This window comes from Pezoporus occidentalis, unplaced genomic scaffold, assembly GCF_034315485.1.
Source record: "Pezoporus occidentalis ecotype Australia unplaced genomic scaffold, CSIRO_AGI_Poc_V1 ctg348, whole genome shotgun sequence".
Taxonomy (NCBI): domain Eukaryota; kingdom Metazoa; phylum Chordata; class Aves; order Psittaciformes; family Psittacidae; genus Pezoporus; species Pezoporus occidentalis.
Window position 1 is genome coordinate 69,771 of NW_026915462.1, and position 27,192 is coordinate 96,962.

General features: G+C 42.1%; 1 protein-coding gene across 13 annotated transcripts in view; it reads right to left on the minus strand.

Moving 5' to 3' along the window:
* Positions 1 to 27,192, minus strand: part of TAF1 (TATA-box binding protein associated factor 1) — a 38,498-nt gene that overhangs the window by 6,854 nt on the left and 4,452 nt on the right. For 7 of the 13 annotated variants that reach the window (XM_062630080.1, XM_062630076.1, XM_062630079.1 and 4 more), the window contains 30 exons: positions 25,924 to 26,142; positions 25,272 to 25,493; positions 24,904 to 25,105; positions 23,434 to 23,550; positions 22,847 to 23,014; positions 21,147 to 21,274; positions 20,939 to 21,046; positions 19,920 to 20,093; positions 19,641 to 19,814; positions 19,452 to 19,556; positions 16,681 to 16,881; positions 15,667 to 15,808; positions 14,391 to 14,521; positions 13,728 to 13,808; positions 13,179 to 13,328; positions 12,904 to 13,023; positions 12,553 to 12,728; positions 11,653 to 11,894; positions 10,195 to 10,408; positions 9,765 to 9,930; positions 9,404 to 9,615; positions 9,072 to 9,180; positions 8,786 to 8,884; positions 7,905 to 8,082; positions 6,162 to 6,229; positions 5,686 to 5,808; positions 4,548 to 4,640; positions 4,388 to 4,472; positions 1,999 to 2,066; positions 1,796 to 1,912 (listed from right to left, as the gene is read on the minus strand). In XM_062630080.1, coding sequence (XP_062486064.1) covers positions 1,796 to 1,912; positions 1,999 to 2,066; positions 4,388 to 4,472; positions 4,548 to 4,640; positions 5,686 to 5,808; positions 6,162 to 6,229; positions 7,905 to 8,082; positions 8,786 to 8,884; positions 9,072 to 9,180; positions 9,404 to 9,615; positions 9,765 to 9,930; positions 10,195 to 10,408; positions 11,653 to 11,894; positions 12,553 to 12,728; positions 12,904 to 13,023; positions 13,179 to 13,328; positions 13,728 to 13,808; positions 14,391 to 14,521; positions 15,667 to 15,808; positions 16,681 to 16,881; positions 19,452 to 19,556; positions 19,641 to 19,814; positions 19,920 to 20,093; positions 20,939 to 21,046; positions 21,147 to 21,274; positions 22,847 to 23,014; positions 23,434 to 23,550; positions 24,904 to 25,105; positions 25,272 to 25,493; positions 25,924 to 26,142 — 4,392 coding nt within the window. Of the gene's footprint in view, positions 1 to 1,795; positions 1,913 to 1,998; positions 2,067 to 4,387; positions 4,473 to 4,547; positions 4,641 to 5,685; positions 5,809 to 6,161; positions 6,230 to 7,904; positions 8,083 to 8,785; positions 8,885 to 9,071; positions 9,181 to 9,403; positions 9,616 to 9,764; positions 9,931 to 10,194; positions 10,409 to 11,652; positions 11,895 to 12,552; positions 12,729 to 12,903; positions 13,024 to 13,178; positions 13,329 to 13,727; positions 13,809 to 14,390; positions 14,522 to 15,666; positions 15,809 to 16,680; positions 16,882 to 19,451; positions 19,557 to 19,640; positions 19,815 to 19,919; positions 20,094 to 20,938; positions 21,047 to 21,146; positions 21,275 to 22,846; positions 23,015 to 23,433; positions 23,551 to 24,903; positions 25,106 to 25,271; positions 25,494 to 25,624; positions 25,872 to 25,923; positions 26,143 to 27,192 lie in introns of those variants that run through there. The other 6 variants (XM_062630081.1, XM_062630077.1, XM_062630088.1 and 3 more) reach the window with 3 other exon arrangements.

The window sequence follows — 27,192 nt, forward strand, 5'->3', positions numbered from 1 at the left end:
CTACATTCTGGGGTTTGTTTTGTTTTATTTTTTGTGGGGAGAGATGGATGGTGTTAAATATTGCCCAGAAATTGCATTCTACTATTTGAAGGATGGACACCTGACAGATAAAGAATTGGCTGGATGGCCGTGTGCAGGGAGTTGTGGTAAACAGCTTAATGTCCAACTGGAGATGGGTAATGAGTGGTGTCCCTCAGGGGTCAGTGTTGGGACCGATCCTGTTCAAAATCTTTGTCAATGACATGGACAGTGAGATTGATGCACCCTCAGCAAGTCTGCCAAAGACGCACCAAGCTGTGCGATTCGATTGATACAATGGAGGGAAGGGATTAGCTCTAGTGGGACCTTGACATGCTTGTGAGGTGACCAATGCCAACCTCATAAAGTTCAACAATGCCAAGTGCAAGGTCCTACACCTGGGTTGGAGCAATCCCAGGCACAGCTACAGGTTGGGCAAAGAAGAGATTCAGAGCAGCCCTGCAGAGCATGACTTGGGGGTGCTGGTCACTGAGAAACTGAAATGAGCCAGCTTCAGTGTACTTGCAGCCCAGAAACCAGCCTGAAGAAGAGAAGCTGTGGAGACTTCATGGCAGCCTTCCAGTATCTGAAGGGGGCCTACAAGGATGCTGGAGAGGAACTCTTCATTAGGGACTGTAGCAACAGGACAAGGGGCGACAGGCTAAAACTTAAACAGTGGAAGTTTAGTTTAGATATAAGGCACAAGTTCCTTACTGTGCAGGTGGTGAGCCACTGGTACAGGTTGCCCAAAGAACTGGTAAATGCTCCATCCCTGGCAGTGTTCAAGGCCAGGTTGGATGGGGGTTGGAGCAACCTGCTCTAGTGGAAGGTGTCCCTGCCTGCGGCAGGGGTTGGAACTGGATAAGCTTTAAGGTCCCTTCCAACACAAACCATCTGGTGATTCTATGATTCGTTCTGTATCTCAGACACTAGGATGACATTCCCTGAATCATTACTTACTGGGCAAATTCCAAAGGCAATTTTATTTTTCAGGAATGAACTTGTCATTCATGTAAGGTTTTTTACCAATGTTTTTAAAAACAACCTGAGTCAAGACAACAAAAATAAAGAAGTCTAAATAGCTTATAAAATCTTGTCAAAATGTAAATGCTGAAAAAGCAGTCTGTCATACAATCTCTAGTATAAAAATAATGCTTCCAACTTGGTCTAGAATACATACAAAATAACTAATACACACAAGTGTCTGCTATATTATAAGAAAGAGTAAAAAAAAAGTTATTTCCATTAGAACCAAAACAAAGAAATTTAAAGAATCACACCAAAGAATGCAGAAAAGTCAGACTGCACTGACCATATTAAGCACTTTCTTTGCTCATCGCAATAAGCTACTTAAATCATACCCCCATGAAACAGCTCTTTGGCTTCTTCTCAGAACTACAGCATTGATTTTTCTTCACGTTCTCCTTACCTTTCCACTTCTTGTCTTCTGAAGGTTTCAAACTGCTACACGTGCACATTCTTTGAGCTTCCAATCAATGCTCAGTTGTGCCTGACTGTACACAGCTCATCCTTGATCAGTTTTGCAAGTTGTTCAGGAAATTTCCTTTTTTGTCTTAGATATCTCACCCTCTGAGGCATCATAACCACTCCTCATATTTATCCTTAAAAAATAGCTGCTAACACACTATTCAAAAAGACACTCCAGTAAAAAGAAAACTGCAGACAGGTGGAGAACAGTAAACAAAGAGGCAATTCTGGATCAAACATGCAAGAGACTGAAACTAAAAGGAAGTGAAAACTTTGCATGGTCACTTGCCTGTGGAGTGTAGGGACCAGGGGTCATAGGATCAAGACTTTCCAGATCTGCCTCCTCTAGTGCTGCTTCCTTAGCAGTAGAGATGTCTCTCTCTAGTTGAGTCAGGTGCTCATCATACTGAAAAGAAAGAAGCTTGCTAAAGTTGCAGAATAAAAATATTCAGACATACAAAAATTTTGCAGTAGAGTGAGCAGTCCACATACCTCAGCTAAAGTCTGATAACAGATGTTTACAATCTCCTGCGCTGTTTTTGTGTACTGACTGTCTGGGCCTGTAGTAAGAAACAAATCTCTTTACGTATTCTCACATTTGCTCAGCTCTAGCTGCTGAAACAGAACAACTGCTTTTGGTTACACAACTTTCACTACACAGGTCCCTAAATCTCAGCGCCTTTGATCTAAAGAGAAATAGTCAAACCAGCCATCGTCAGGGTATTCAGTCCTGAGCTGGATGATGGAGATGGAGAGCTGACCAAAGTCCCCATAATCCAGGAAGAAATGGTTAGTGACCCTCTGCTCCACCCAGACATGCACAAGTCAAAGAGTGCTGAAGGAACTGGCAGAGAAACTTGCTAAGCCACTCACCATCATTTATCAGCAGACTAGTGGGCAGGTCTTCATCGACTACCTGGACTTGTGCAAAGCATTTGACATTGTCCCACATGACATCCTTGTCTCTAAACTGGAGAGACATGAATTTGATGGCTGGACCACTCACTGGATGAATTGGCTGGATTGCCACATGCAGAGAGTTGTAAATGCACCATCCCTGGCAGTGTTCAAGGCCAGGCTGGACGAGGCTTGGAGCAAGCTGCTCTAGTAGAAGGGATGCTGGGGAGGGACACTTCATTAGGGACTGTAGTGACAGGACAAGGGGTAACAGGCTAAAACTTAAACAGGGGAAGTTTAGATTGGACATAAGGAGGAAATTCTTTCCTGTTAGGGTGGTGAGGCACTGGAATGGGTTGCCCAGAGAGGTTTGAATGCTCCATCCCTGGCATTGTTCAAGGCCAGGCTGGACAGAGGCTTGGGTGAGATGGTTTAGTGTGAGGTGTCCCTGCCCATGGCAGGACAGTTGGAACTAGATGATCTTATGGTCCTTTCCAACCCTAACGATTCTATGATTCTGTCTCCCACAGCATTCTCCTGGAGAAACTGGCTGCTTATGGCCTAGATGAATGGATTCTTTGCTGGGTTGGAAACTGGATGGATGGCAGAGCCCAGAAAGTGGTGGTATTTGGTGTCACATGTAGCTGATGACCAGTCACTAGTGGTGTCGCTCAGGGCTTGGTTGTTTAATATTTTTATTGACGATCTGTATGAGAGAATTGAGGGCACCCTCAGTAAATTTGTGGACAACACAAAGTTGGGTGGGAGTGTTGATCTGGTGGAGGATAACAGGCTCTGCACAAGGATCTGGGCAGACTGGATCAAGGGGCTGTGGTCAATGGTATGAGGTTCCACAAGACAAAGCGCTGGGTCCTGCACTTGGGCCACAACAACCCCTTGCAATGCCCCAGGCTTGGGGAAGAGCGGCTGGAAACTACTCATGGGAAAGGAGCTGGGGGTGCTGATTGATGAAGCTGAACATGAGCAGCTTGTGCCCAGGCAGCCAGGAAGCCCCCAGTATCCTGGCCTGTATCAGCACCAGTGCAGCAGCAGGGCCAGGGCAGTGGTTGTGCCCCTGCACTGGGCACTGGTGAGGCCACACCTCAAATCCTGCTTTCAGCTCTGGGCCCCTCACTACAAGAGAGACCTTGAGGTGCTGGAGCAGGGCCAGAGGAGGGCAACGGAGCTGGTACAGGGCCTGGAGCACAGGGGTGATGGGGAAGGGCTGAGGGACCTCGGGGGTTCAGTGTGGAGAAGAGGAGGCTCAGGGGGGTCCTGATGGCTCCCTACAAGTGCCTGACAGGAGGATGGAGCCAGGAGGGGCTGGGCTCTGCTCCCAAGGAACAAGGGATGGGACAAGAGGAAATGGCCTCAAGCTGCACCAGGGCAGGTTTAGATGGAGCTGAGGAACAATTCCTTCCCCACAGGGTGCTCAGACATTGGAACAGGCTGCCCAGGGCAGGGCTGCAGTCATCATCCCTGCAAGTGTTCACACAGTGTGGAGACGAGGCCTCAGTGCCATGGGTTAGTGGTAGCCTTTGCAGTCCTGGAGGGATGGTTGGACTGAAGGAGCTTAAAGGTCTTTTCCAACCTGGTTGATTCTAAGATTCTATAAAGCAGAGTTCACATTCAGCTGACAAAGAGCAACCAGTTTGTGGCAGCATTAAAATTATTATTTAGGAGATAGGACAGTTGAACCCTGTCACAGTCTCAAGGGAACAAATCCCTGAAGCAGAGATGTGTACTGAACAAGTAGAAAATCCTCCCCAAAGGTTAACTGCCCCATTTTGCACAAGATGACAAATAAAGCACCATGTGATAGTGAAAATATCACTGTTTAAGCATCCACTTTCTCTGCAGGAAAGGCAAGCTACAATCAAGGTCAGGATTCATAGCTTCAGGCTTTAACAGCACTATAGAACAGGTGCCCAGAGGTATTCAGTTAAGTACGGAAGGAAGCTGTAACCTTGTTTTCACCACCTACCATTGTACTTAATGCTGTTGGTAAGGATGAGGTTAACATCATCAAGGAAAGTCTCTCTGCTCTGGTATTTGTGTTTGGAGATATTCTGGAAGAGATCATCACCCAGTAAGTAATCAAGTCTCAATATCTCTCAAGAGGCTACTCAGTTCAAGCTACATACCTTGCGGATAGTCTCCAAATCCATTGGATTAACAATCACCTTGTAATAATCAGGAACAAACTTTTTGTTAACTGGATGATGAAATGGCCAAGACTGAAGGAAAGAAAACAGACAAGTTTAGAAACCACCTGCACAGAACTTCTTAGTTTGAGCTACAAATTTCACAAAGCCAGTCTCCAGAACTGATTAACACTCAAAATGTGTGGGAAGTATTCATCAGAAGGTGTCTTGAACCCTATCATTTAGCTTCAGGAGGGACACATTAAAAAGATCTACCAGTTGGACTTTTAACTAAGCCTGTTGCAAGCTGTTTGACCTTAGGAATATGTAATACAAAATACTAATAAGCATATAAAGGACTTTTCTACTTCGCATCACTGTTTCCTCCACCACGAAACTAGTGTCCAGCAAGAACACTCACTGCTTGTACAATAAACAAACATGAACCTAGGTCTGATCCTACAATGGGGGTTATATATACCTATTTATCTGTTCATCATGGTGAGACGGCACAGAAAAACTCCAAAATCCTTTCTAAACATCAGAAATAACCACATGGTGACGACAGAGAATAGAACCAACAAATTAAAGAGGATGGACATTAAGCCCTGTCAGTCTAACCTCTGCAGACTCTTGTTCCTTACTCCATCCAGACACAATGCACACTACAGAATGACACTGAAGTCTTGATATGTGCAGTTTTTGATAAGCTTAAAGGCTTTTGGGTTTTTTTAATACTAACAAACTAGTACAATACTGGGTAAACCTGATCAATTAGAAATCAGCTTATATTTTGTGTGCATCTGAAAACTTTGCAGAGTGCTACCAAGGCAAGTGCTATAAGCAGCAGGAGAGTATGTTTTATAATTACCATGCTTAATGAAAATCAGTGATTTCGTATTAATGGGAGATTGACACAAGAACAATTCAGGAGTGAGAGCAGAAGGAAAAAAACCTGGAACCCATGCTTCACTGGCCTTTTGCTCTAGTGAAGGGGGTGAGTACAGGTGTGCCTGTGCCTTTCAGAAAATCACAAGCCAGCTCCCTGGCAGAGTACTCTTTCAATCACAAGGTAAATATATAGCCACGGGACTACACATTTTGCACATAACACACACATTCTACTTAAGCTACATACATCTGGAACTGCCATCATCTTTTGAGTGACAATGTTATCCAAAATGAAGGAAAAGGCCACTTGATCATCATCATCCAGGAGGGGATTAATTGCTTTTTCTAATCGAGCCAGTTTATCTTCCTTCTGCAATAGAAGTAAGGAACATCAGTGGTTGACCCTAGATAAATAACTGTTAATGTCAGGATACTCTGTCCCAAGAGATTCCCATTCACCTTTTCATGAAGACACTTGTAAGGGGGGTCAATAGCCTTCATACAAGATAAAGTAACTAGAGTAATAAATGAGCACCTGTTTTTTGAGAAAGACTCTAATGTGAACTGTTTACAATTGTAAAAATTCAAATACATCTTAGGGTAGGGGGGAGTTCCCTTATTATTCTACCATTCTCCTTAAAGCCCTGTGTTTTGCCTTCACAAGTCCTCGTCTGAACATCCCTCCCCTCTCCGCTCTGACCACAATTCATTCACAAGACTTGCCTCTTTCAGCTTTTCATCACAGAGGTCCAGCATGGACTGAGATATTTGTGTCAGTGAGTGCTTTGGCCCTGCAAACACATAGCAAGTACAGTGAGATACTCCAGCCTGATTAAAAAGGCAATTATGTCACTTAATATGACTTAATCTTTACTCCTAAAGCACCACTGATTATATTTCTAGCAAGTATATTCTCAATACACACAATTACTAAAGTATAGCATGGATTTCATATGAGAAAAGATTATTTGTAGCAAATATTCACACTTCTGGTATACATTCTGTTAAGCTTTGGAAATCCTACAGGAAAGCAGCTGTCCCCATGGAAGACTGACTTCTAAGCCCTCCACCTTTAGCTAGTCTTCAGAGTATAAGCCATGAAATTTCTGTTTTCTTCACTAAATCAGTCATTGAAGCAGAACTGCTAAGGAAGGCAAGATGGACATTAAGGAATCATGAAAACTGCAGCTTCAAATTATTTCATGATTCCTCACACATGAAAACAAATATTTGCAAGAGAAGTATGAAAAAAAAAACCTGATTTATTAGGATAAAACAGGGATTTAGCTGACAAAATAATAAAGGAAACAGTAAAGATAAAATCAGTGCTGTCAATGTTACCCTGGATGCTACACAGCCCAGAGAGACAAAACAGCTGGGAAGGGTTTTCATCTGTCAAATAAATACTTTCTGGACAAATACCTTTCTATGAGTGGTCACAATACAGCTGACCTATAGCTGCTCAATGAATCAGCACTTTTCCTTAGTAAATGCATGCTCTATTGCAGAATCTACTCTTTGTTTTCTTTAAACTAGCTTTCTGACTTTCCCAAATGGGAAAAAAATATTGCAAGTAGTAAAACATACAAAATCATTACAGTAAACTCAAAGCTGCATGCCATTCCAAGGGAATGGCTTCAACAGGTGTGAATTATTCCTATTTGTATTGAAAGACTCATTCACTAGAGCATGATATTAAAAAAATCAGTTCACAAGTATCTCGGCACCAATCCATGTCTGAAAGCAAAAAGGAAGCACAGTCATAATGTATTTTACTGAAAACAGTGTTTTGCTCAGCTTCACCCTGTATGAAGGGCATATGCAGGGCTTTGCTTCAGTGCAGTTTGACTTAATACCATTCTATGATTCTATGAATACATGCACCAGTGTCTTCAGTCACACAGGTCCGTAACTGAACTTCAGTTACTACACAAAATCATAGAATCCCAGACTGGTTTGGGTTGGAAGGGACCCTAAAGATCATTCAGCTCCAAACCCCTGCCATGAGCATGAACACCTTCCACTACAGCAGGCTGCTCCAAGCCCAATCCAACCTGGCCTTGAACACTGCCAAGGATGGGGGAGCCACAGCTCCTCTGGGCACCCTGTGCCAGCACCTCACCACCCTCAGAAGGAAGAACTTCTGCCTAACTTCTAATCTGCATCTTCCCCCTGTCAGTTTAAAACCATCCCCCCTTGTCCCATCACTAAATGCTCTTGCAGAAAGTTCCTCTCCAGCATTCACAGTTATCGTTTAGTTATTGTTAAATGCTAGAGTCCACTTCTTCCTTATTTATGAATTACTCATTAACATTAATGTAGGCTATCTAGTACATCTGGTAAAAACATTTATTGTTGCCATCTCTCAGTGAATTTATTCTGCTTTTCTATTGCTTTCACTATTTCTAAAAGATTCACACTTCATGCATTAGCAGAAACAGTTTCCCTATGTTGTTAATAGCCTACCATTGTATGTTGCACTGTTCTTAACAATCAGTTCCAGATGTTCTCGGAACTCTTCTCGGGATGGGTACTGGCGCTTACGAACGTTTTCACGCAGGGTCTGTAAATCCATGGGCCGAGTAATGATCTTATAATAATCTTTGACAACTTTTGGATTTACAGGAGTATGAAAGGGGTATGTCTGAGGATGAAAAGAATGAATGCTCATTACACACAATACTAGCACAGCTAATCTAAATTTAACTATCCTCAGTTCAATAAGTACTAACATATACATGATCCCCTTTACACGATCAGCTCCTTAAATGCACCAGGGAATATATGATAAGCTCAGCCCCATGGCAGCTATCACTTTCTTCTACAATATATTCTTTAACACCATTATAAGAAGAAGACTCTCGCAAACATTTTCAAATGCTATTTTTGGTTATGCGGCACAAAAGTCAAGAAACTGAACCTGAAAATCTCAAATCTTCTATTTAATCTTTTTATTTCACATGTTTCTGATAAAATTCTGGTCAGAAACAGTGAAGTAAAGAAGCATAGTGCCACATATATTGAAGTATTCCATGTTGCTACATCAAGCATTATTTATCCTTTTCTGCTTTTACAGAAAAAAAAAAAAAAACAAAACAAAAAAAAAAAACAAAACAAAAAAAAACACCCTAAGTCCCAGGCTTTGAATATATCTCAATACAGAAAAGATTCTGAGCTGAAATAACTTTAGAAATAATGCACACTAACTGTGTGCAGAACAGGGGGAAAAAGGAGTAGCCTACACTCACCTGAGAAAAGCCTACCCTGATTTTGCTGTCTACAACACATAATCTACTTCAACCCTACTGCTTAATACACAGTTTTTTGGTCTCATCGCTTAAACTTACATTAGGCAGATCCCTTATGTCATTGATGATGCCCTCCAATATGGACGACAGCGTCACCATGGGATCTGTTCGCCGTCGGTGGATAGACTTATGAGGACGCTGAAGAAATCAGAGACAGAAAAGTTAAGGCAGTTCCAAGATGCAAAATATTTACCTACAGAAATGCTAGGCAATTTATTAATTTATTGGTCCATCTAGAGGACACACAGGAGTAGTAAAGAAACTGGCCAGCAGGTACAAACAGAAATAGAGATGCTGCCATCAGCTCAGTAACACCTTCACTCACATTCAAGTAATCACAGTGAACAGTTGTCCCTACTCGCCGCTTCTTCTTTGGAGGAAGCTGCTGTTTGGGAAACTTCAGGACCAGTGATTTCCTGCGAACTTCATCCGCACTAGACAAAACAAAAACACAGACTGCTTTCTCCAGCCCTTCTGTCAATTGAGACCATTTGTCCCCATCAGCCACTATACCAAATACACAATCAAAATACTTAGTAATAGTCTATGCAAAGTCCTGCCACTTTTTCTTGTGATTAATACACTAACGTGTATTCTTCACTAAGCTGTAAATTGTTTTTTCTTACTATCCATCAGTATCTCTGCTTCTTCCCTTACCTCTCAATCAGTTGTTTTCCCAAGACAATTTTTGTTCCTTCTACTTTGATGAGTTCTTCATTATCATTATGAATTACTGTTTTTTCCAGCTCTTCCTCCTGCTCCTCTGTCATTGCAACAGGATTAGAAGGTGGGGCATTTGTTTGGTAGTAGAGAGGGCAGAACTTATTAGTCCTCATGTGGCCAATTGCACCACAGGCTCCACATTTTAGCTACAGAAGCATAAGAAAGATGACAGACCAGAATCAGGCTCCTAGTTTAGAGGCAAAGTATCATTAAAATCCTCTAGTACATCACTAGAACAGAAAACTTCTCCAGTCCCCAAGACCTGTTAATATGCTTTATGAATGGATGTGCTTACTTTCAAGTCTGGACGCTCTTTCATTTTCTTGGGCTTCTTTTCTGGAGGGCCCTTAAGTTTCTCTTTTTCTTGGTTCCGTTTTAACCGCCGTAATTGTTCCTGGATCCTGCGCCGCTCCTTACGCATTTCCTCACGGTGCTGTTCATCAAATAGAGCAAACTTCCGTCTGGGTGGGGGGGACACCAAAACACAACACAAAAGTTTTTTCATTTGAGTTGATGATTTACCAGGTGCTCTTCTGTCATGTTAATCACTGCACAAAATTCATACTGCCCTCCAAATGGACAGCCATTAAATTTATTTCTCTACATAATTACGTAAGCGCCAGGTGCTTACACTAAAGTCTACATTTCTTCATACTGCCAATAAAATGAAGTAGTCTACAGGCAAAACTGGAAAAAAAAAAAAGAAAAAAATACATAGGCCTTACATAAACTCTTCATCCTTTGTAGTCCGTATTCGGCAGTAGGCATCGATAACTGCAGGCTTCCGAACTGTCTCGCACCTCACGTACTCTTTCCCATCCTCGTCTCTAAACGTGCGATAAATTTTGAGGCGACGGCCAGTGGCAGAGGAATTAAGGCTGGTTACAGAGGCAGTGTCGTCATCTTTGTGAGAGTTTGCTGAGGCTCCTGAAGCTGATGCTACAAGAAAGTGTTTAATTTACTTTTAATTTCTTTCACACTGTAGAAGCATCATTGTTTAAATCAGCAGATAGTTTTGGCTTAAAAGCTTCCAAGACACACTTCAGGAAAACCTAAGCAATAGAAGTCTTTCCCTTGCTTGTTCATGTTCTTTATCATGACATATATTAATCTGAAACAAAGTTAACTACTGAATTATCCACACAAATTCTAAAGACAGAAGGAACAACTTGTCAACAAGGACCTGCAGGTGCCTAAGCACAACCTATAAGGCAACTGCAATTAAGGCCCTGCAGATTGCTTATAGTCACATTGGTTTTCATAATAGGTGTGGAGATCTGGCAGAAACTGAAGGTCAACAGTTACCCAGTTTTCCACCACGTGTTACAACCAGTGAGCTATAGCCTTGTCTCATGTGACCACAGAGATTTTGTTCAAAATAACAGATAGAATTTCATAAGGCAATGATCATCAGCAAGTCTTCCACATATCCCTTACTAAATTATTACAGTAATTATTTAATTAGTGATATATTCCTGATCTGGGTTTACAACAGCAACAACTCTGACCCAGACACAGCAGAGTTCAACTTTGCTTATACACATGCGGCAAGAAAGAGTGATCATGAGCTCCATCATACAGATAGAAGTTCATTCACAGGTCACATATTTCTACCTGCTAGTTTAGGTACATGTCAAGTTCTCCTGAATGCACTTAAAAGAGAGCCATCTCCAGTTGCCCAATTGCTTCCCAAACACACTGCTACAGAACAGAGTGTAACAGACACTATCAACCTACATATTGTGCCTAGCTGTTTAACACACATAGCTCTGTTTACAAACAAGATCCAATTGGAATACCATGAGCTGATTGCAGGAACTGCTTGTGAATACATCTTCAGAATATCACTATTCAAATACCACTCCACCCTCGCACTATCCCCCCCCCCCCAAAAAATAAAAAGGGAAATTCAAGCAGCAAGCAGCAGTGAATATCTAAAGAAATACCAGATTAAGTTTATAGTTCAAAATAAGCAAAGCTAGCTATGGGGCAAAGAAAACACTTTAAGTGCATTTTCAGCCAGTGACTTCTCAGGAGAAGAAAAAGCACCAGATAAGCATGTCTGTACATTCTCCTTGTAAGAAATCCACATTCTCCTCTGAGAGGCCAGATCAGCACATTTTGCAACCTGACACAGTTCTGCATACCTTCCCAGGCACATTCTGGTGGCTGAAGTTACTTACACAGCCCCTTTTTGTCTCTCCTGTCCTTTCTGCCCCTCTCTTTGTCATTACCACTGTCTTCTCCCAGAAGCATCCTTTGCAATTCCTTTCGTTCCTGCTCTTCTCTTTCCCGAGAGAGCTGAGAACTAGTTTTCTTGTTCTGTAACATATTCTCAATGTTCTTTCCCATTTCTTCAAAGTCACTGTCTTCAGCTGAGCTGCTGTCTGTGTCTGTTGACAGGATCTCAGTGGATTCCAAAACCCTGAAACAGGAGGCACCTTGAAAGTCAGTTACTGTTGCCCCTCCACATCTCTCCCCCAACCCCCAGAATAATCAGCCTGTTACCTTCCCAGAAAATCAATGGTAAATATGACACAAAGGTTTGAAAATTAACGCTGCAAGTCACTACAAGAATAGGCATAACATACTCCCTTCTCAGTCCTCCTGTAATCCCCATGTCCAAGAGATCAATTGTTCCTAGCCAAATTGCTCCTTCTCCAACAAGTTGTTCTCTTCATCATCAACAGTACTGCATACCCTCCCCACTATCAGGTTTCGGCCTAACAAATAATGCATTAATTCTTCTGGCAGTTCTAAATAATAGGACATAGAATTGGTAGTTGCTATCCAAGAGAGAGATGGTAAACTGCTGTTAAAAAAACAAATGAACAAAAAAAAGACAGTACAGGCAGAAGGGCAGGTGGGTGGGCACACAGAGAGAAAGAAAATAAGGGGGCTAACCCGTAAGTTGCTATTAACAGCCAAAGTCCTCTTTCTCAGTGCTATATTTTGTGGGCCCAACCAGCCAAATGAACATCTATACCACTACATATCAGTAAGCCCCAGGCATACACAGTGCTGGACTTTCAAGATGGGGACAGGGTGGGGTTCAAGGCTGTAAACATCAGATAAGTACTTACTTATTTTGTAAATCAAAGATGCGCTGACACTCTTCTTTGTACCTCTCCTGATGTTCTGCTACAGAAAACCGAGAACCCCGTGCAAATTTGCTCATAGGACCTTCCCCTGAACGAGCCTGCTCTGTAGACATTGTACGTACCACATCAATCACTTCCCACCGGGACAGCTTCTTTATCTGCAAAGAGGAAGACACACTAGAAATGACTTTAGAGACAACTGAGGGAACTGACTGTAGATTTCAACCCCTTTCCACCCAAGGTCAGAGCAGAAATGGACACATCCTTTCCACTACCACCTGCTGAATCTGTTAGTGAAGAGAACTCAGTAACCTGCTCCAGGTCCATGCTTACCTCCTCTTCAGGCACTCCAAATTTACGCAAAAGCTGTTTGGCATTTTTGAGGGAAAGTCGGCGCAGATCAGCATCTGTCCCAGTCACTGTCTTTTTCACTGGCTGAGGTTCTTTATCATCCTGTTCAGAGAAAGATGCAGCCTATTAATGTTATCAATTAAGTATTTCCTAGGCTCATCTGATATTTTCTGTTCCCGGCGCCCCATATTTACTCCATTTCTCCCACATGACTTTCCAGTTATTGCTTCATGTCCAACCCAACCTTGGGGCTATACCTTCTGCTGAGTTGGCTTGTTTGGAATCTTCACATAAGAAAATCCTTCACCACAACCAGTAGGATCTGCTACACCAGTCACTTCAAGTAGGCACTTGCCCTTCATAGCAGCAATGAAGGCTCGTGTGGTGTTCCATGGAGCTGTGCGCACCTGCCAGCAAGAAACATGTCCTCACAGTTCTACTACCATCCATGAATTCCAAGCATTTTATTTACATTCTTCCAATCATACTGAGAACTATTCAACTGACATAATGAGGGTAAATTCCACTTCCTGACCCTTTGGCTGCCCTAATAAAACCTCTATGAACAACCAAGTGCTAGATACCTCACAAAAGGCATTTAAGGCAAAAAGCCTCATCCTGAAAGGACCTGGCAAGAAAGATTCCCATACACAGGTATAAGCTTGGCAGCAAATTTCTCAAAAAAGTCACAAGAACATTTCACCTACTAAGTCCAACTTCAAGTGTGTCCTTTAAAGGCCTCATTTCTTTCCTGCCATGTAGATTTATATATTGACATGCATGCTCATGCATCACTCTGACAGTACCTCATCATCAATCTTCATTTGGAAATCTTCTTCATTCTCCTCTTCTGGTGCAAAGAAGGATTTCTCCCCGTAACCTGCATCCTGAAGAGAAATATTAGGGAAAAGATGCAAACCAAAAGTCTCAGAAAGGTTACTGGAGAGAGAACTGAGGTATATTATGAATCTCCTGTGGAGGCTTGTCATGCTGAACAAACACAATTCCACTGACAGTTGTTCACAGGATTCACTGCAACCCACAGTATCACAGATGATACTGTGCAAACTGCCCAGTATTTTGACAAGCTACATAACTAAATACTGCACCCACCACCAAAAAAAAGAAAAAAAAAACAAACAAAAAAAATTGTCTTTCATAGCCACATACTGGTTACTTTCTGGTATAGAGCTCCATGTAGGACTAGAAGACCTTTCTCATATCTTCCTTTTGCAATCCTTTAGCACAGCTAATTCAGTATCTAAATAATAGGTGGTAAGAATGTCTCTCTCTTTAAGACCTTAACTTCCTTTTTACACAGCAGAAAACCTAGCAAGATGTGCAGTACTCAGGGGCCTAATGTCCCTACTTTATAGCAAAATTAGTTTTAGGCAGAAGGTATTACCTAGTCTCAGCCTTCCAGACCTACTTGGCAGTAACTTCTCTTACAGCCTATAAGGAGCATTTACCTTCAGTCGCTGCTCAGCTGCAATCATGCTGTAATAAGCACAGCACTGTTCTGGGGATACCATTGCTCTGATCTCTTCTTCTGTTGGCAATCTGAAATCTGGCTTTAAAACCCACCAATTTGAGTCCATCCCTGAAAAAGGCACAAATCAAACACCAAGTAGTTTCCCACAAATGTTGGATGCCATCATAATTCTAACTGTATTTCAAGATTTGGTATCCTGCTACAATGCTGGAAGAGGAGCAAGTGTGACAAATCCATGACATTCAGACCACTAAAACAGATAGATGTTTTTGTTCTGCATTTGTCCAATCAATACCCCTAACTCTGTCCCTATTTTATCAACAAAATGTCATATATTCATGCATATTCAGTGTAGAAACTGCATTCCAAAAGCATTTAATCTACCTTTCACTTCCTCAAACTACTCTTCCCCATGAACACGCTTTGTATTACCACCGGTTTATTATTATGTATATACAAAAAGCTCATACAATCACAGAATGGCTTCAGTTGGGAGGGACCTGAAAGCTCATCCAGTTCTAACCCCCTGCCACAGGCAGGGACACCTTCCACTAGAGCAGCTTGCTCCAAGCCCGTGTCCAACCTGGCCTTGAACACTGCCAGGGATGGGGCAGCCACAGCTTTTCTGGGCACCCTGTGCCAGCGTCTCAGCACCCTCATAGGGAAGAGCTTCTGCCTAAGAGGTCATCTCAATATCCCCTCTGACACGTTAAAGCCATTCCCCCTTTTCCTGTCCCTTGTGAAAATTCCCTCCCCAGATTTCTTGTAGGGCCCCTTTAGGTATTGGAAGAAAAGTCAGAACTCAGGCTCTTAGAGCACTGTTAGACCCTAGAAGACGGGAAAAGCTTCTAGTGGCACTTCTTGCTTGCAAACACAACAAAGCCATGCACAGAGGGAAGGAAACGTGTTTGTGTTGGTGTTGTCCATTGTTATTTCAGGAGTAAATCATTGCCCAAATGGGAAAAAAAAGTTCTAGACTGTAGTCATGTTTCACCATCAAGCACACCTGTGCCAAAAAGAAGTACACATTTATAAAAATGGAAAAAAAAAAAAAACAAACCAAAACCCTATCAGATTACTTAAATTCTTCAAATAGATGTTTTCAGAAATTGTTTATCAGGAGGAGGTTTTCACAGAATGGTTTGGGTTGGAAGAGACTTCAGAAGTCATCTAGTCCAAACCCCCTGCAATGAGCAGGGACAAGAAACTCCAAAAGCAGCAAAGAATGGCTAACCACCACATGAGATCTTTACCCGTGCGTTTGAAATCAGCACAAAGCTTTAGCCGCTTTCGGATGCTGCTCTCCGAGTGTGAGGGAAAGGCCTTCTTGATATCTTCCATGCGAATTCTTCGAGGACGGTCTCTGCTTTTCCAGAAGAGGCGATAAATGAACACCTACAAAACAAGACCCATTTGTGATGTCTGAAGAAAGAATGCAACAAACTGGCAGACAGCACAGACAATGCTGTTTATAATAACTACTTCAGACTTCCTACTTGAGACCCCTTTTATCTTGTGAATTTACTTACTGAAGTTTTCCAAGTCACATATCTTCTTCAGGTTCAGCTATTTGTGAGTATCACATGAGGAAAAAAAAGTTGTTTTGAAATTCTGTGTTACCACATTAGAAATATTCATGCTTCGGTACAGAAACTTGAATTTTGAGTACAGCAGGGATTTTACCACTCTGCAAGTACCTCGAGTTATAATTCTGAATTAAGCTGACAATAAGTTACCTGAAGTGTTTTCAAAAATCTAAATTTGTGGATATTTATTTGAATGGTCACTGACAGTCCCAAAGCTTACCTACCTCACGATCTAGGAAATCAACAAAAACCTATGAAGCAACTCTAATTACGTGGAAAAAGAGAAAAAAACCTGCAAAAAAATCCCTTATTGCCTCTTAGTAAAATCCAAGTAACTGTCATTTTATCTAGCATAACCACTTCAAAGTTCATTCTAATTTCTTCAGTTTCCTAGACTTCATATAATTGTATAACATTTTATTTTAGCCTCTACCAAATACTTATCAGATAGGATGCAAATAAACAGAGAAAGCATGCTGTATATCATTGCTTATATGACAATCAAAATGATCTGTATGGTTAACCTCCAATTCCTGTCGTGCTCTCACCTCACAGCAACAAAGGGATCCACAGCAGGGCAATGAACATCTCAGGGCAAACCCGTCGACATGAAACCCATGCCTATGTCATGGGCTTTCTCCAAAGACCCCTAAGATCTCCAAACTGCCTCTTTTCACGTACCTGCAGAAAATCTCTGATGTGGGTGTTAGCTCGTTTAGAGTTGGGACCAGGTACTTCATAAAGTGGGCACTCCTGACCAACTACAAAAATATCCACTAATTCTCGAACATAATAGCCTTGTCGTGTCCGGATAATCAGGAAATCCGTTTCAGGCATCTTATGTAGATAGATAGGCGCCCGGAAAAGGTTGTTTTCAAATGCCTAATCAGAGAAACAAATCAAAGTTTGAAAGTCAGGTATTGATTAAATTTTCTGTAACTCAACAAAAAAGATCTTCACAACAAACAACAGTCATTTCAGTGGTACAGCCTCATTCATACCACAAGGTACATAGGTGCACAGTCACAACATTCCTTCGTTATGCAGAGAATAACCAAGGAAGCACAAAAGCATAACAAAACCTAGAACAAATGCAGAAAGAGTCTGAAGGACTCTTTGGACTAACCTTTAAGGAAGCAGTTTAAAAGGGACAGAAAAAACACACAAAGAGCTCCAGCCACACTGCCCAAATCACAGAAGGTAAGGGCTGGGAGAATGAAGAACTGCCTGCTGTAGGAGATCAGGTTCAAGATCATCTAAGGAACCTGAAGGTGCTCAAGACCATGGGACCTGACAAGATGCATCTGTGCATCCCAGGGGAACTGGGAAATGTAGATGTCAAATCATTATCCATCATATTTTAGAAGCCATGGCAGTCTGGTGAAACTCCTGCTGACTGGAAAAGGGAAAATACAACTGCCACATTCAAGAGGGAAACAAGGAAGACCCAGGGAACTACAGACCAGTCAGTCTCGCCTTGGTGCTTGGCAAGATCATGGAGCACATCCTCCTGGAAACCATACTAAGGCACATGGACAGCTAACATGACTTCACTAAGGGCAGATTGTGCCTGACGAATTTGGATACGGGAAGAGCAACTGACATCGTCTACCTGGACTTGTGCAAGGCATTTGACACTGTCCCACACAACATCCTTGTCTCTAAACTGTAGAGACATGGATTTGATGGATGGACCACTCAGTGGACAAGGAATTAGCTGGATGGTTGCACTCACAGAGTTTTGCTCAACAGCTCAATGTCCAAATAGAGACGAGTAATGAGTGGTGGGGTCAATATGCTGGAGGGAATGGATGGGATCCAGAGAGAACAGGACAGGCTGTAGAGGTGGAACCATGAGAACCTCATTATGTTCAGTAAGGCCAAGTGCATGGTCCTGCCCCTGGGTTGGGCCAACCCCCAGCACAAACACAGGCTGGAGGGGACTGGATGGAGCAGCCTGAGGAGAAGGTGCTGGATAAGGAGAAGCTCCCCATGACACAGCTTCATGTGCTCCCATGTGCTAGGCTGCACCCCCAGAGTGTGAGCAGCAGCTCAAGGAGGGGATTTTGCCCCTCTGCTGTGCTCTGGGGAGAGCCCCCCTGCAGTCCTGATGCAGCTCTGGGGCAGCAGCACAAGAGGGACGTGGAGCTGTTGGAGTGAGTCCGGAGGAGGCCACAGAACTGCTGCGAGGGCTGGAGCAGCTCTTCTCTGGAGCCAGGCTGAGAGAGCTGGGCTGGGTCAGCCTGGAGAAGAGAAGGCTCCTTAAAGGGAGACCTTAGAGCAGCTCCAGTGCCTAAATGGGCTTCAGGAAACCTGGAGAGGGGCTTTGGACAAGGGCCTGTAGGGACAGGCCAAGGGGAATGGCTTTAACCTGCCAGAGGGGAGACTGAGATGAGCTCTTAGGCAGAAGCTCTTCCCTGTGAGGGTGCTGAGGCACTGGCACAGGGTGCCCAAAGAAGCTGGGGCTGCCCCATCCCTGGCAGCGTTCAAGGCCAGGTTGGACACGGGGGCTTGGAGCAACCTTCCAACCAAAATCATTCTATGATTCTACAATGATTCTATGATATGCAGAAGAACACTATAACCACAGAAACCAGCCCAGGGGACACACACAGAGCTGGGAATGGGAGAAGGCAACAGAAGCTAGGACTGAAGACTTTGCTCAGGAATGGAGGTTGTAAGAACCTAACCATAAAAGCAGAGAGCAGCAAAGTTCAGCATTTAAAGGTAAGAAAGTTTAAACTAGCACCAAGGAGGCACTAGACTGAGTTTAACTGGAAAGACCATCCTCTTTTATAAGGGGTTTTCTCTAACTGTAGGGCTTCCACTAGCCTTACCCACTTCTATCTCCCACACAATCTTCACCCACATTGCAAAACTTTCCTGAGATGGCCCTTGTCCTCACTTCAAGCTTTCCAGAAGTCCTGTTTTATCCAAATGAAGTCTTCTCAGGCTTGAACCACTAGTACTGCCAGTTCTGTGATGAACCTCTAATATCAACCTTCACCTTACTTTTTTTCCTGCATGGATAGAATTATTGCTGCAGCAAGAGCAGGTAGCATTACATGATATTTTTACATTTATCATGAATTTTGTAAGCAGGTGGTCTTTACAGTATTCTTAATTCCTCTCCTAATCTCAGCTGTGTGTATTTCAACAACAGAGGAATGCTCATAAAAGCAGAAGTCTATAAACCTGACTAGTAATTGGCATCCAGCAGACAACTAGTAGTGCAATTCTCAGAAAGTACACATAAGATTTTGCTCATTCAACCTGGACCATGACAAATCTGTGCTTTTATACCCTCCAACACCTAGGTTTTCTATACCTTCGCAACATTCAAGCAGCTTTGACCTTCCACTGGGTCCTCTCGTAACAGTATTTATAATACCATTCCAAAGCAATGCAGCAAAGATTCACATCCTGCAATTCCTTATGCTTGCTTTTCTTACCTGCAGTAACTGGCCTGGATGCAGAGAACCCAGGAATGGAGAAGTGTGACAATAAACAGTCTCTCCATATTTGCAATCTGGAGCTCCAGGATCTTTGCCAGGTTTCTGCAACGTGCAACAAAGGTGCAGTGAGCACTCAGCAAGAAGCAGAACAAAATCACTGTCCAACAGTAAAACCTGCATACTCACCCTTTTGTAGTAATTTTTAATCTTTGTTGCCATGCCAACCTGCATCATTAAAGGGGCATTTTCCTCACTGTATTCAGCAAGGATGAGATCTCCATCCTTGCCAGTTAGGTCCTGTGGTGTGCGCATGAAGAACATTTCACCCCCACCAGAAGCCTGACGCTCCTGCTCTCTCATCTGTGCTAGTGAAAAAACCCAATGTTAAGAAAACAGCACATCAAACAGATCTGCTGTGCAAATAGAGCCACAGCAGACTTCAGACACAGAGGAAAATAACTGTACCTTGGCTTTCTTTTTTATGTGCTTCAGTAGAGGTTGCACAGCATGGGGCCCTGGCTGCGATAAGGCACCAAAAGAGTATTTCTTCAGGGGAGGCCGATGAAACTGTCGGAGCTTCATAGGACCCATATGGGTGGGAAAGAATGGCTGGCGAAGTTCCACTGCTGGGATAGAGTGCTAACACAGGAACAAAATGTGCAGTAAGAATGAGATCTACCATCTCAAAACCAAGATCATCCTACTAACCCTTATATGACAGAACCTGGTAATATTTTTAGGTCTGCTAGCAGTGACATTAGTGCATTGAGATTCACTTATCATCATGTCACCTTTTGACAGAAAGTGATTAGTCCATACATAAATCTTTCCTTTCCATACAGAGACAACAGTATTTTTACTACTTCAAATGATACCCAAAGAGAAGATTTTTTTAATTAACTAGAAGCATGCAAAGGCATTATCCCTACCAGTAGGAAAGAAGTGCATTTAGAATTACATAAATATTTCCTATTAAAGAAGAGGCTGGAATCAGATGAGGTTTTAGAAGGGCTCACTTAATACCACATTGAAGAAGGAAAAAAACACTACATTTTCAGCCAAGGCTAGTGAGCAGTGCTTCAAACTCCTCATTATCTAAATTATTTTTATAATATCTAGATTAAAACACCACTAGTAGCAGACGTACAGCCCCACCTCTTGAATATTTGCACCACATTCCGCCCTCCTACTACTGCTTTAGAAAGAAGAGCACTCCAGAAAGACAGACCATACAAATGCATGGCAAGTATGACACAGCAAGACTTAGCACCTAAACCTCAGTCTGATGGGGCAATCAAGAAAAGTTAGTTCAAACTCCTTAATCTTTTAGTTAAACAATATTAAAAATCTCATGAACACTTAACTGACCTGCTGTAATCTAAATTCTGGTTTTCTACAAATCCTAAATCATACTCTCAGCTAGAAACTTCCTACCAAGACATTCTATCTATTTCTCACTCTATAGCGAATACTACTATGACTACCTGAATGATGTTGCCTCCGAAAGTTCCTCGAAGGCCCTGCTGTTTGGGGTAGTAAAACTCATCATTGGACAGGTTCCAGGGATCTTTCACCTCTGGCTGAGACATGTTCTAATTCAATTTTGAAACATAGAGGGAGACATGTCAGAAAGAAAAAAATTGCCCCTTCCACATCATTCCCAACCTGCAAAGTGCTAAAGTTTATGCTGACCTGCTGTGGTTCTTCCTTAATGACACCTGTTTTTCCCAACAGGATTCGACTCTTCTTTAGAGAAGATTCTTTCTTGTTCTCCTTGCATGGAGAGCTCGAAGTCATTTCTTCCTTTTCATCAGGAATTTCTAAAAACACAAGCAATCACACTGCAGGGTACTTGCCCTGGGGTATAGAAAACATGGATTTGTTATTTCTTGCAACCTCCTCCTGAGCTGCAGCTTGATCCAGACATTTTTGCCTTCACGTTCAGTTTCCAAGCCGACTGCCCTCCTGCACTCCTCCTGCTTTTCCTCCATGCTAGTTAATATGAAACATGTTCAACAGAGAAAAGCTCCATGCTTAAATCTCTACCTTACCTTCTTCAGCAGCGAGTAGATTTGAGTGGGAAGAGAATACTGTGGGGATTGATTGGGCTATCCTCTGCTCAACAAAAAATTTACCAATAAACTAATCATTAAAAGTACAAGAAATAGCCAACAGTTCTGCCAAAGTTATTCTAGAGTTGAGAGTCAAGGCAACAGAAGTGCCAGTGCTGCTTCCCAACTACATGTACTAGTAATCCTTTGCTTCCCCACATATATAAAACACAAAAGTGAGTCTGAATCCAAAGATAATATGGAGTTGAATCCAAAAGGGATTTCTGAAAAATTCCAAGAAAGTAGCATGAATTTTAAGTTACCAATTTGTGAAGCATGGACTTTCCAAGTACAGTTTTCACCCAAGATTCAGGGCCTAGTGACATGGGCTTGGTAAACACTAATATATATATATATATATATATATACACATATATATGCTAAGTGCTTCAGTCATCTTTCTTGTCAGTTCGCCTTTTCCCTTCCTTCACATTTTCTTAAATTTCAATCTTGCAAACGAGTATGAGTCTGTCTTTAACAAGCTCAAGTTGAGAGTGATTTTCAAGGTTGCTGGCTAATGCCAAAACACTCCAATCAATAAATACAGAAATTCTTAGACCTGACCCACTTTCCTGAGGAAGGAAATGCAACCCAGGCCATACAAAAGTATAGCAAGATATGCTTAACCTTAAATTACATAAGGCTGCTTGAAGACTGATAATCTAAAGAGACATCTAAGAGAAAGTGGTGATTTTATTGTCCAAAGAAGAGAAAAATCTCTCCAGCTTGCATCAATACAAGCAGGGAATACATTCAAATCAAACTCCAGGAATACTGACTAAGTTCATAGCAGCAACAAAAATGCTAACAGATATTATGCAAAATCATTGCTCCCATGTGCCATTACCTTAGCCTGAAAGAGGCTTAAGGAGTCTGTTTCTTCAGGCTTTGAATACAAGCCATGTTTGAGAATAGCATGGGCTACTTTGTGGTTTACTTCTCCACCTTCCCTCTTCAAACCAACAAGCATGCAAGTAAAATTAACTCAAGTGCTTCTAAAACACACCAAGGGTCAGACAAAATTAAGTTTCAGGGCATTAAAAGTTCTACTCTGTTGTTACTCCTTTTAACTTGGGAGCTGAAAGTATATATGATACCAGTTACTAGCATCGTCTTCTGCTGTGGCCTTTGATTACTTGCAAAACATCTTCAAAAGCTAGAACAAAGAAAGACCGTAAGTATTGGCCCAATTCATTTATTTCCATTACACTGTGACTATAAATCCTTTCTTCCATTTGTCTTTTCCCATTTGAGCCAAATTAATGGATGCCATAAACATACCTAGAATTATGTTTTCATCATTTGGATCAAGTGTTAAGACAGGAGGATCCAAGTAGGTTTCCATTGCCTGATCATCCCAGATGATATTGTCTTCCCAACGGCCATATACTAACTCTTCATTATCAATTGGAAAAATAGAGTACCAGGTCTTGTCTTCATCCACAGAAACTGAAACAATCATAAAGTAGAATCCTTAAGAGTTTTATACACTACCTCGGCAGAAAACCATTTCAAAACTCATCTCCACATCTTATTCCCTCATCCTTCCCCATCTTTCAGGGCTTCCTGAGCCAGGATCTCTAAAAGGTAAAAGAAAACTCTTGGAAGCAAAAAGGAAGCAGAGCCCCAAGTCTCAGATGTACCAGCCCTTTGAGATTTTGCTCCACTAAAACACAGAGAATCTCCAAAAATTAAATATGGCCTCTAACTGGTTATAAGGCAAACAACTATCCCTTTTATCTATACCTTGTTGCCAAAAAAATGACCCTGGTATTACACAGAACACAAGTCTGTATAATACAAGTCTGTATAGAGAAACACATGCCACATGCACCTATTCATAGGCCAAAGATTGACATCCTTATTACCTTGCTGTTCAGGGGTTTGCTTTTCTTTGCCCTTTGCTATACCTAGGACTCCTGCTACATTTGGTTTCTGTACTAGTGGAATTGGCGGATTGAGCAAAGAGCCACTGCGGTTCAAACCTAGAGAGAAGAAAAACAAAAGTAAAGTGAGCTTGAGTGGGAGGGTTAGGGGGAATTGCACTGTCTTAAATCAGAACATGGGGGTTGCATGAAGAGTGATGTTTAGCCTGAAACAGGATGGGCCTACTGTTCATATCACAGAGTGTCAATGTGTCATTAGTATGGGTAAGACTTCATAGAATCACAGAACAGTATGATTTGGAAGGGACCTTAAAGATCATCTAGCTCCAGCCCTGCCATGGGCAGGGACACTGACTTACAAAACACATTCACTCACACCATACTGAAGTCTGCAGCCTCTTCGAAGTTAGGTTTGGCTTGCTTTGCATATGCAGCATGACAATAGATAACATGCATTTCTACATGGTCCCTATAAAAGTGAAAGGCCTTAAGCAGACAGTTGCTATTGACAGAACTGTTGTTCTGGCCTCCAGCAGAGAAGTCTTATGTCACCGTCAAAGAAAAAAGGATGATCAAGCAGACCTCAAGGAACCGTTCTGTGGAAGCAGCTCCTCCCAGGGCACACCAACTCACCTACGCTCACATGTGGCTTATGTCACTTAATACTTCTAGAAAGCATGAGATGTAACACATGTGAAGAGACCAACCATGTTTAACATGTTACTGTAGCTTTTGATGGGACTCAAGCACAGCAAGCCCAGGCCTGAATAGCAAAGCCACAACTGTGCTGAAACAAAAATTGCTACAAAAAGGTATCTCCAATTCACCTACCCAACTCAGTGTCTTGTATTCATAGCTGAACAGTAAAGGATTGATACTAGTACCCAACAAAGATCTGACATTCCCATCAGTTTTTCCTTGTGGAAGCAGGGTGAGATGTAACTGATGATAAGCATTCATTCTACACAAGCAATTTAAATTTCAAATCCACCTCTATCTAAGAGAAGTCTAAGGCTTGTAGGAACTGTTACTTCCTATCTAAAAAAAAAAAAAACAGAGTATCATTATTAATTGAGAGTAAACTTCAGAAGATTTTTTACAAAATTCTTCCAGCTAAAAAAAAAAAAAAAAAAAAAAGGCAAGTATATGAAGAAAATTCCATTGTCCTATAAACAGCAGACATCCTAAGTCTGGCACTATTTGATACCAGTGTAGGTGGATCTAGCATCTGGTATTCCCCAGGGTGAGAAGAAAGCCATAGCTGATATTCTCTTTAACAGAAAGGACCAACTCTGTTCTTCGAAAGAGAGCAAGAGTCTCAAAATTCTTAGCAGAGCTGTGATTTTTCAAAAAAACATTCCCTGACAGGAAGAATTATGTTCTTTGAGACGAAATCATGCAATGGGTCAGCTCAACTACAGCAAGTACAGTTCGTATCAGACCACCAGTTACCTTGCTGGGCATTGTATGCAGTAGCATTTCTAGTCATGCTGGATGGCAACCAGCCTGCCAAACTTGCTCGCTGTGTCTTAGTCCCTTTGTGCTTGACATCTTCTCCATTCCAGATAACATCATCCTCCCATTGGAGCTGTGTCACCATAAGGAAGTGCTCATCAGCTAGCAGATCATCCTTCTCATCCATCAACCTTGCATCCTGGAAGGAAAGAATAATTGTTTGAAGACCTGCACCGACTACTTTCAAACTAAAGGAGAAAGATTAAAAGTTCTAATTTTGCACAGTGCACAACCATCCACTGACCCATCACCAATCTCCTGTGCCACAAAAATCTCCACACCTTCCCCTACAGTTCCCCTCTCACCTCTTCATCTGCGTGGCCTTTAGTTTCCTCCTCCTCCTTCTTCTCTTTCAGCTTGAAACCATAATCAAATCCACTGCCATCTTCAGGGATCCCCAGCATGTCATACCAGAGCTGTGCTGGCCCATAGCGCCATTCTGCCACTTTCGGCTTGGTGTCTGTTACTTTGTCTGTATCACCAGCTGACTGGGAAAATTTTGATTCCACGGGTGCCATCATGGTAATCTGAAGCACACCAAAGGAGGGAGTGGTTACACTACTGGTCTAAGTGTCAGTAAGAGGTTTCTTCCTTCCAAGTTTCCAAGTTTATTCTCGGGAGAGAAAAGTATTCCTAAGAATTGCTTTTCCATACTTACTAGCTGCCTTAAGAATGTTCTGCAATTAGACTTCCAAGAACACAGAGATTTCTTCTTGATACAAAGAGGATAAACTCTCCTACTGCTCTGTATCACAGATGCAGCCTTCTCAGTAAGAAGCAACCATCTGAAGCCACTGACTAGTATCTGTAGAAGAGTTTCTGCAAAGCTGGAATACAAGCCAACCCTGTCCTCCAGTTTTACTTTGGAGGAAAAGCTCTTTATTCTAAAAGTTACTGTCCAATCCACTGTTACCCCAGAGCCAGCTGGCGACCCTCTCTAAGTCTCAGATATCCCACCTCATCATCTGAAAGGCACTGCTCAGGAGGGGGAGGAGCAGCAAACTCATATTCCCAAGGAGATTTTCCTTCCATTCCACTCTCAACTACAACTTCACCCTCCTGTATTTGCATTTCTTGTGCCAACTCCCGATGTTTCTTCTTGCGTTTCCTTCGGGCACTACGCCAAACGGATGGAACATTCTTTCCAGGGCCAAAGAGACGCAGGAAACGCAGTACCTAGATTAGGAAAAAAACAAGAGTCAGAGAAGAAAAAAAACCACTGTGGAATGCTTGTCTGTCTTTTCCTCACCTGAAAAACAGTAATGAAAAAGAGCACTCTAAAATTCAGAAGCTTGGCCTGTACCACAACCCCCGATGCAATCAACAATCTTTTGGTTATACTTAAAAAAAGTTTCTGATCTGTTCGATGGACCCTTCCTTTTCGAAAAGATTTATTCTTAATTTCAGACACAAATTCAACAGATGGAAGAAAGTCTGCCTTTACATAGTGAGCATGTGGTAAGATGCCACATGGAAATAATTATTTTCATTTTGAGCAATCCATAACCTTGAAAAAGACACATGGAGATTCAAGAGTTGATAAAATTATTAGCAAAAGAGACAAAGCCAGAAGACAGTTATAGAAGCAGAGATTTCTTAAGCTGCCAGGTAACAACAAATACCATGGTCCAGAAAGAGTACACTCATTTTTATTTCCATCATAACACAGGTCCCCTACATGCATACTTCATACCTCCAGCACCCACACTAATAACAATTACAAACTTTCTCTTTTGTTTCTAGTGCAATTATGGTTGCAGGTTTTCAAGCACTGACAACTGTCTCTTCAGAGCAGTCTCATGAAGACTGAAAGCATTACTCACAAACTAACTGAAAAAAAACAAAGATTTGCAAGAAGACATCCTATTAATGTTCCCTGTTAACCTGTTACGATGATTCCCAAAGGGAATAATACAGCCACTCCATCCATCTCTGCCCACATCCTTCTTCCCGAAACTCCTTCCAGATTACTTCTGAACCCTCTGGCCAAGACAAAGGGCAAAGATCTCAGACATAGGCAAGCTGCTAACAGTTTAAATCAAGCACAGAAGTCTGCTTCTCCACCTGCTATTTTAAGTGGTTTCATCAAGAAAAACTGCTACGTTAACATACACATTCTCAGACATCAACCAATCCTCACAGCAAAATAGAGAGGATTTCAGGCTTTGCCAGCTCTAGTGCTCATGACTTAATTACGAAAAGTGCTCAGCATTAACAGCTCGCATT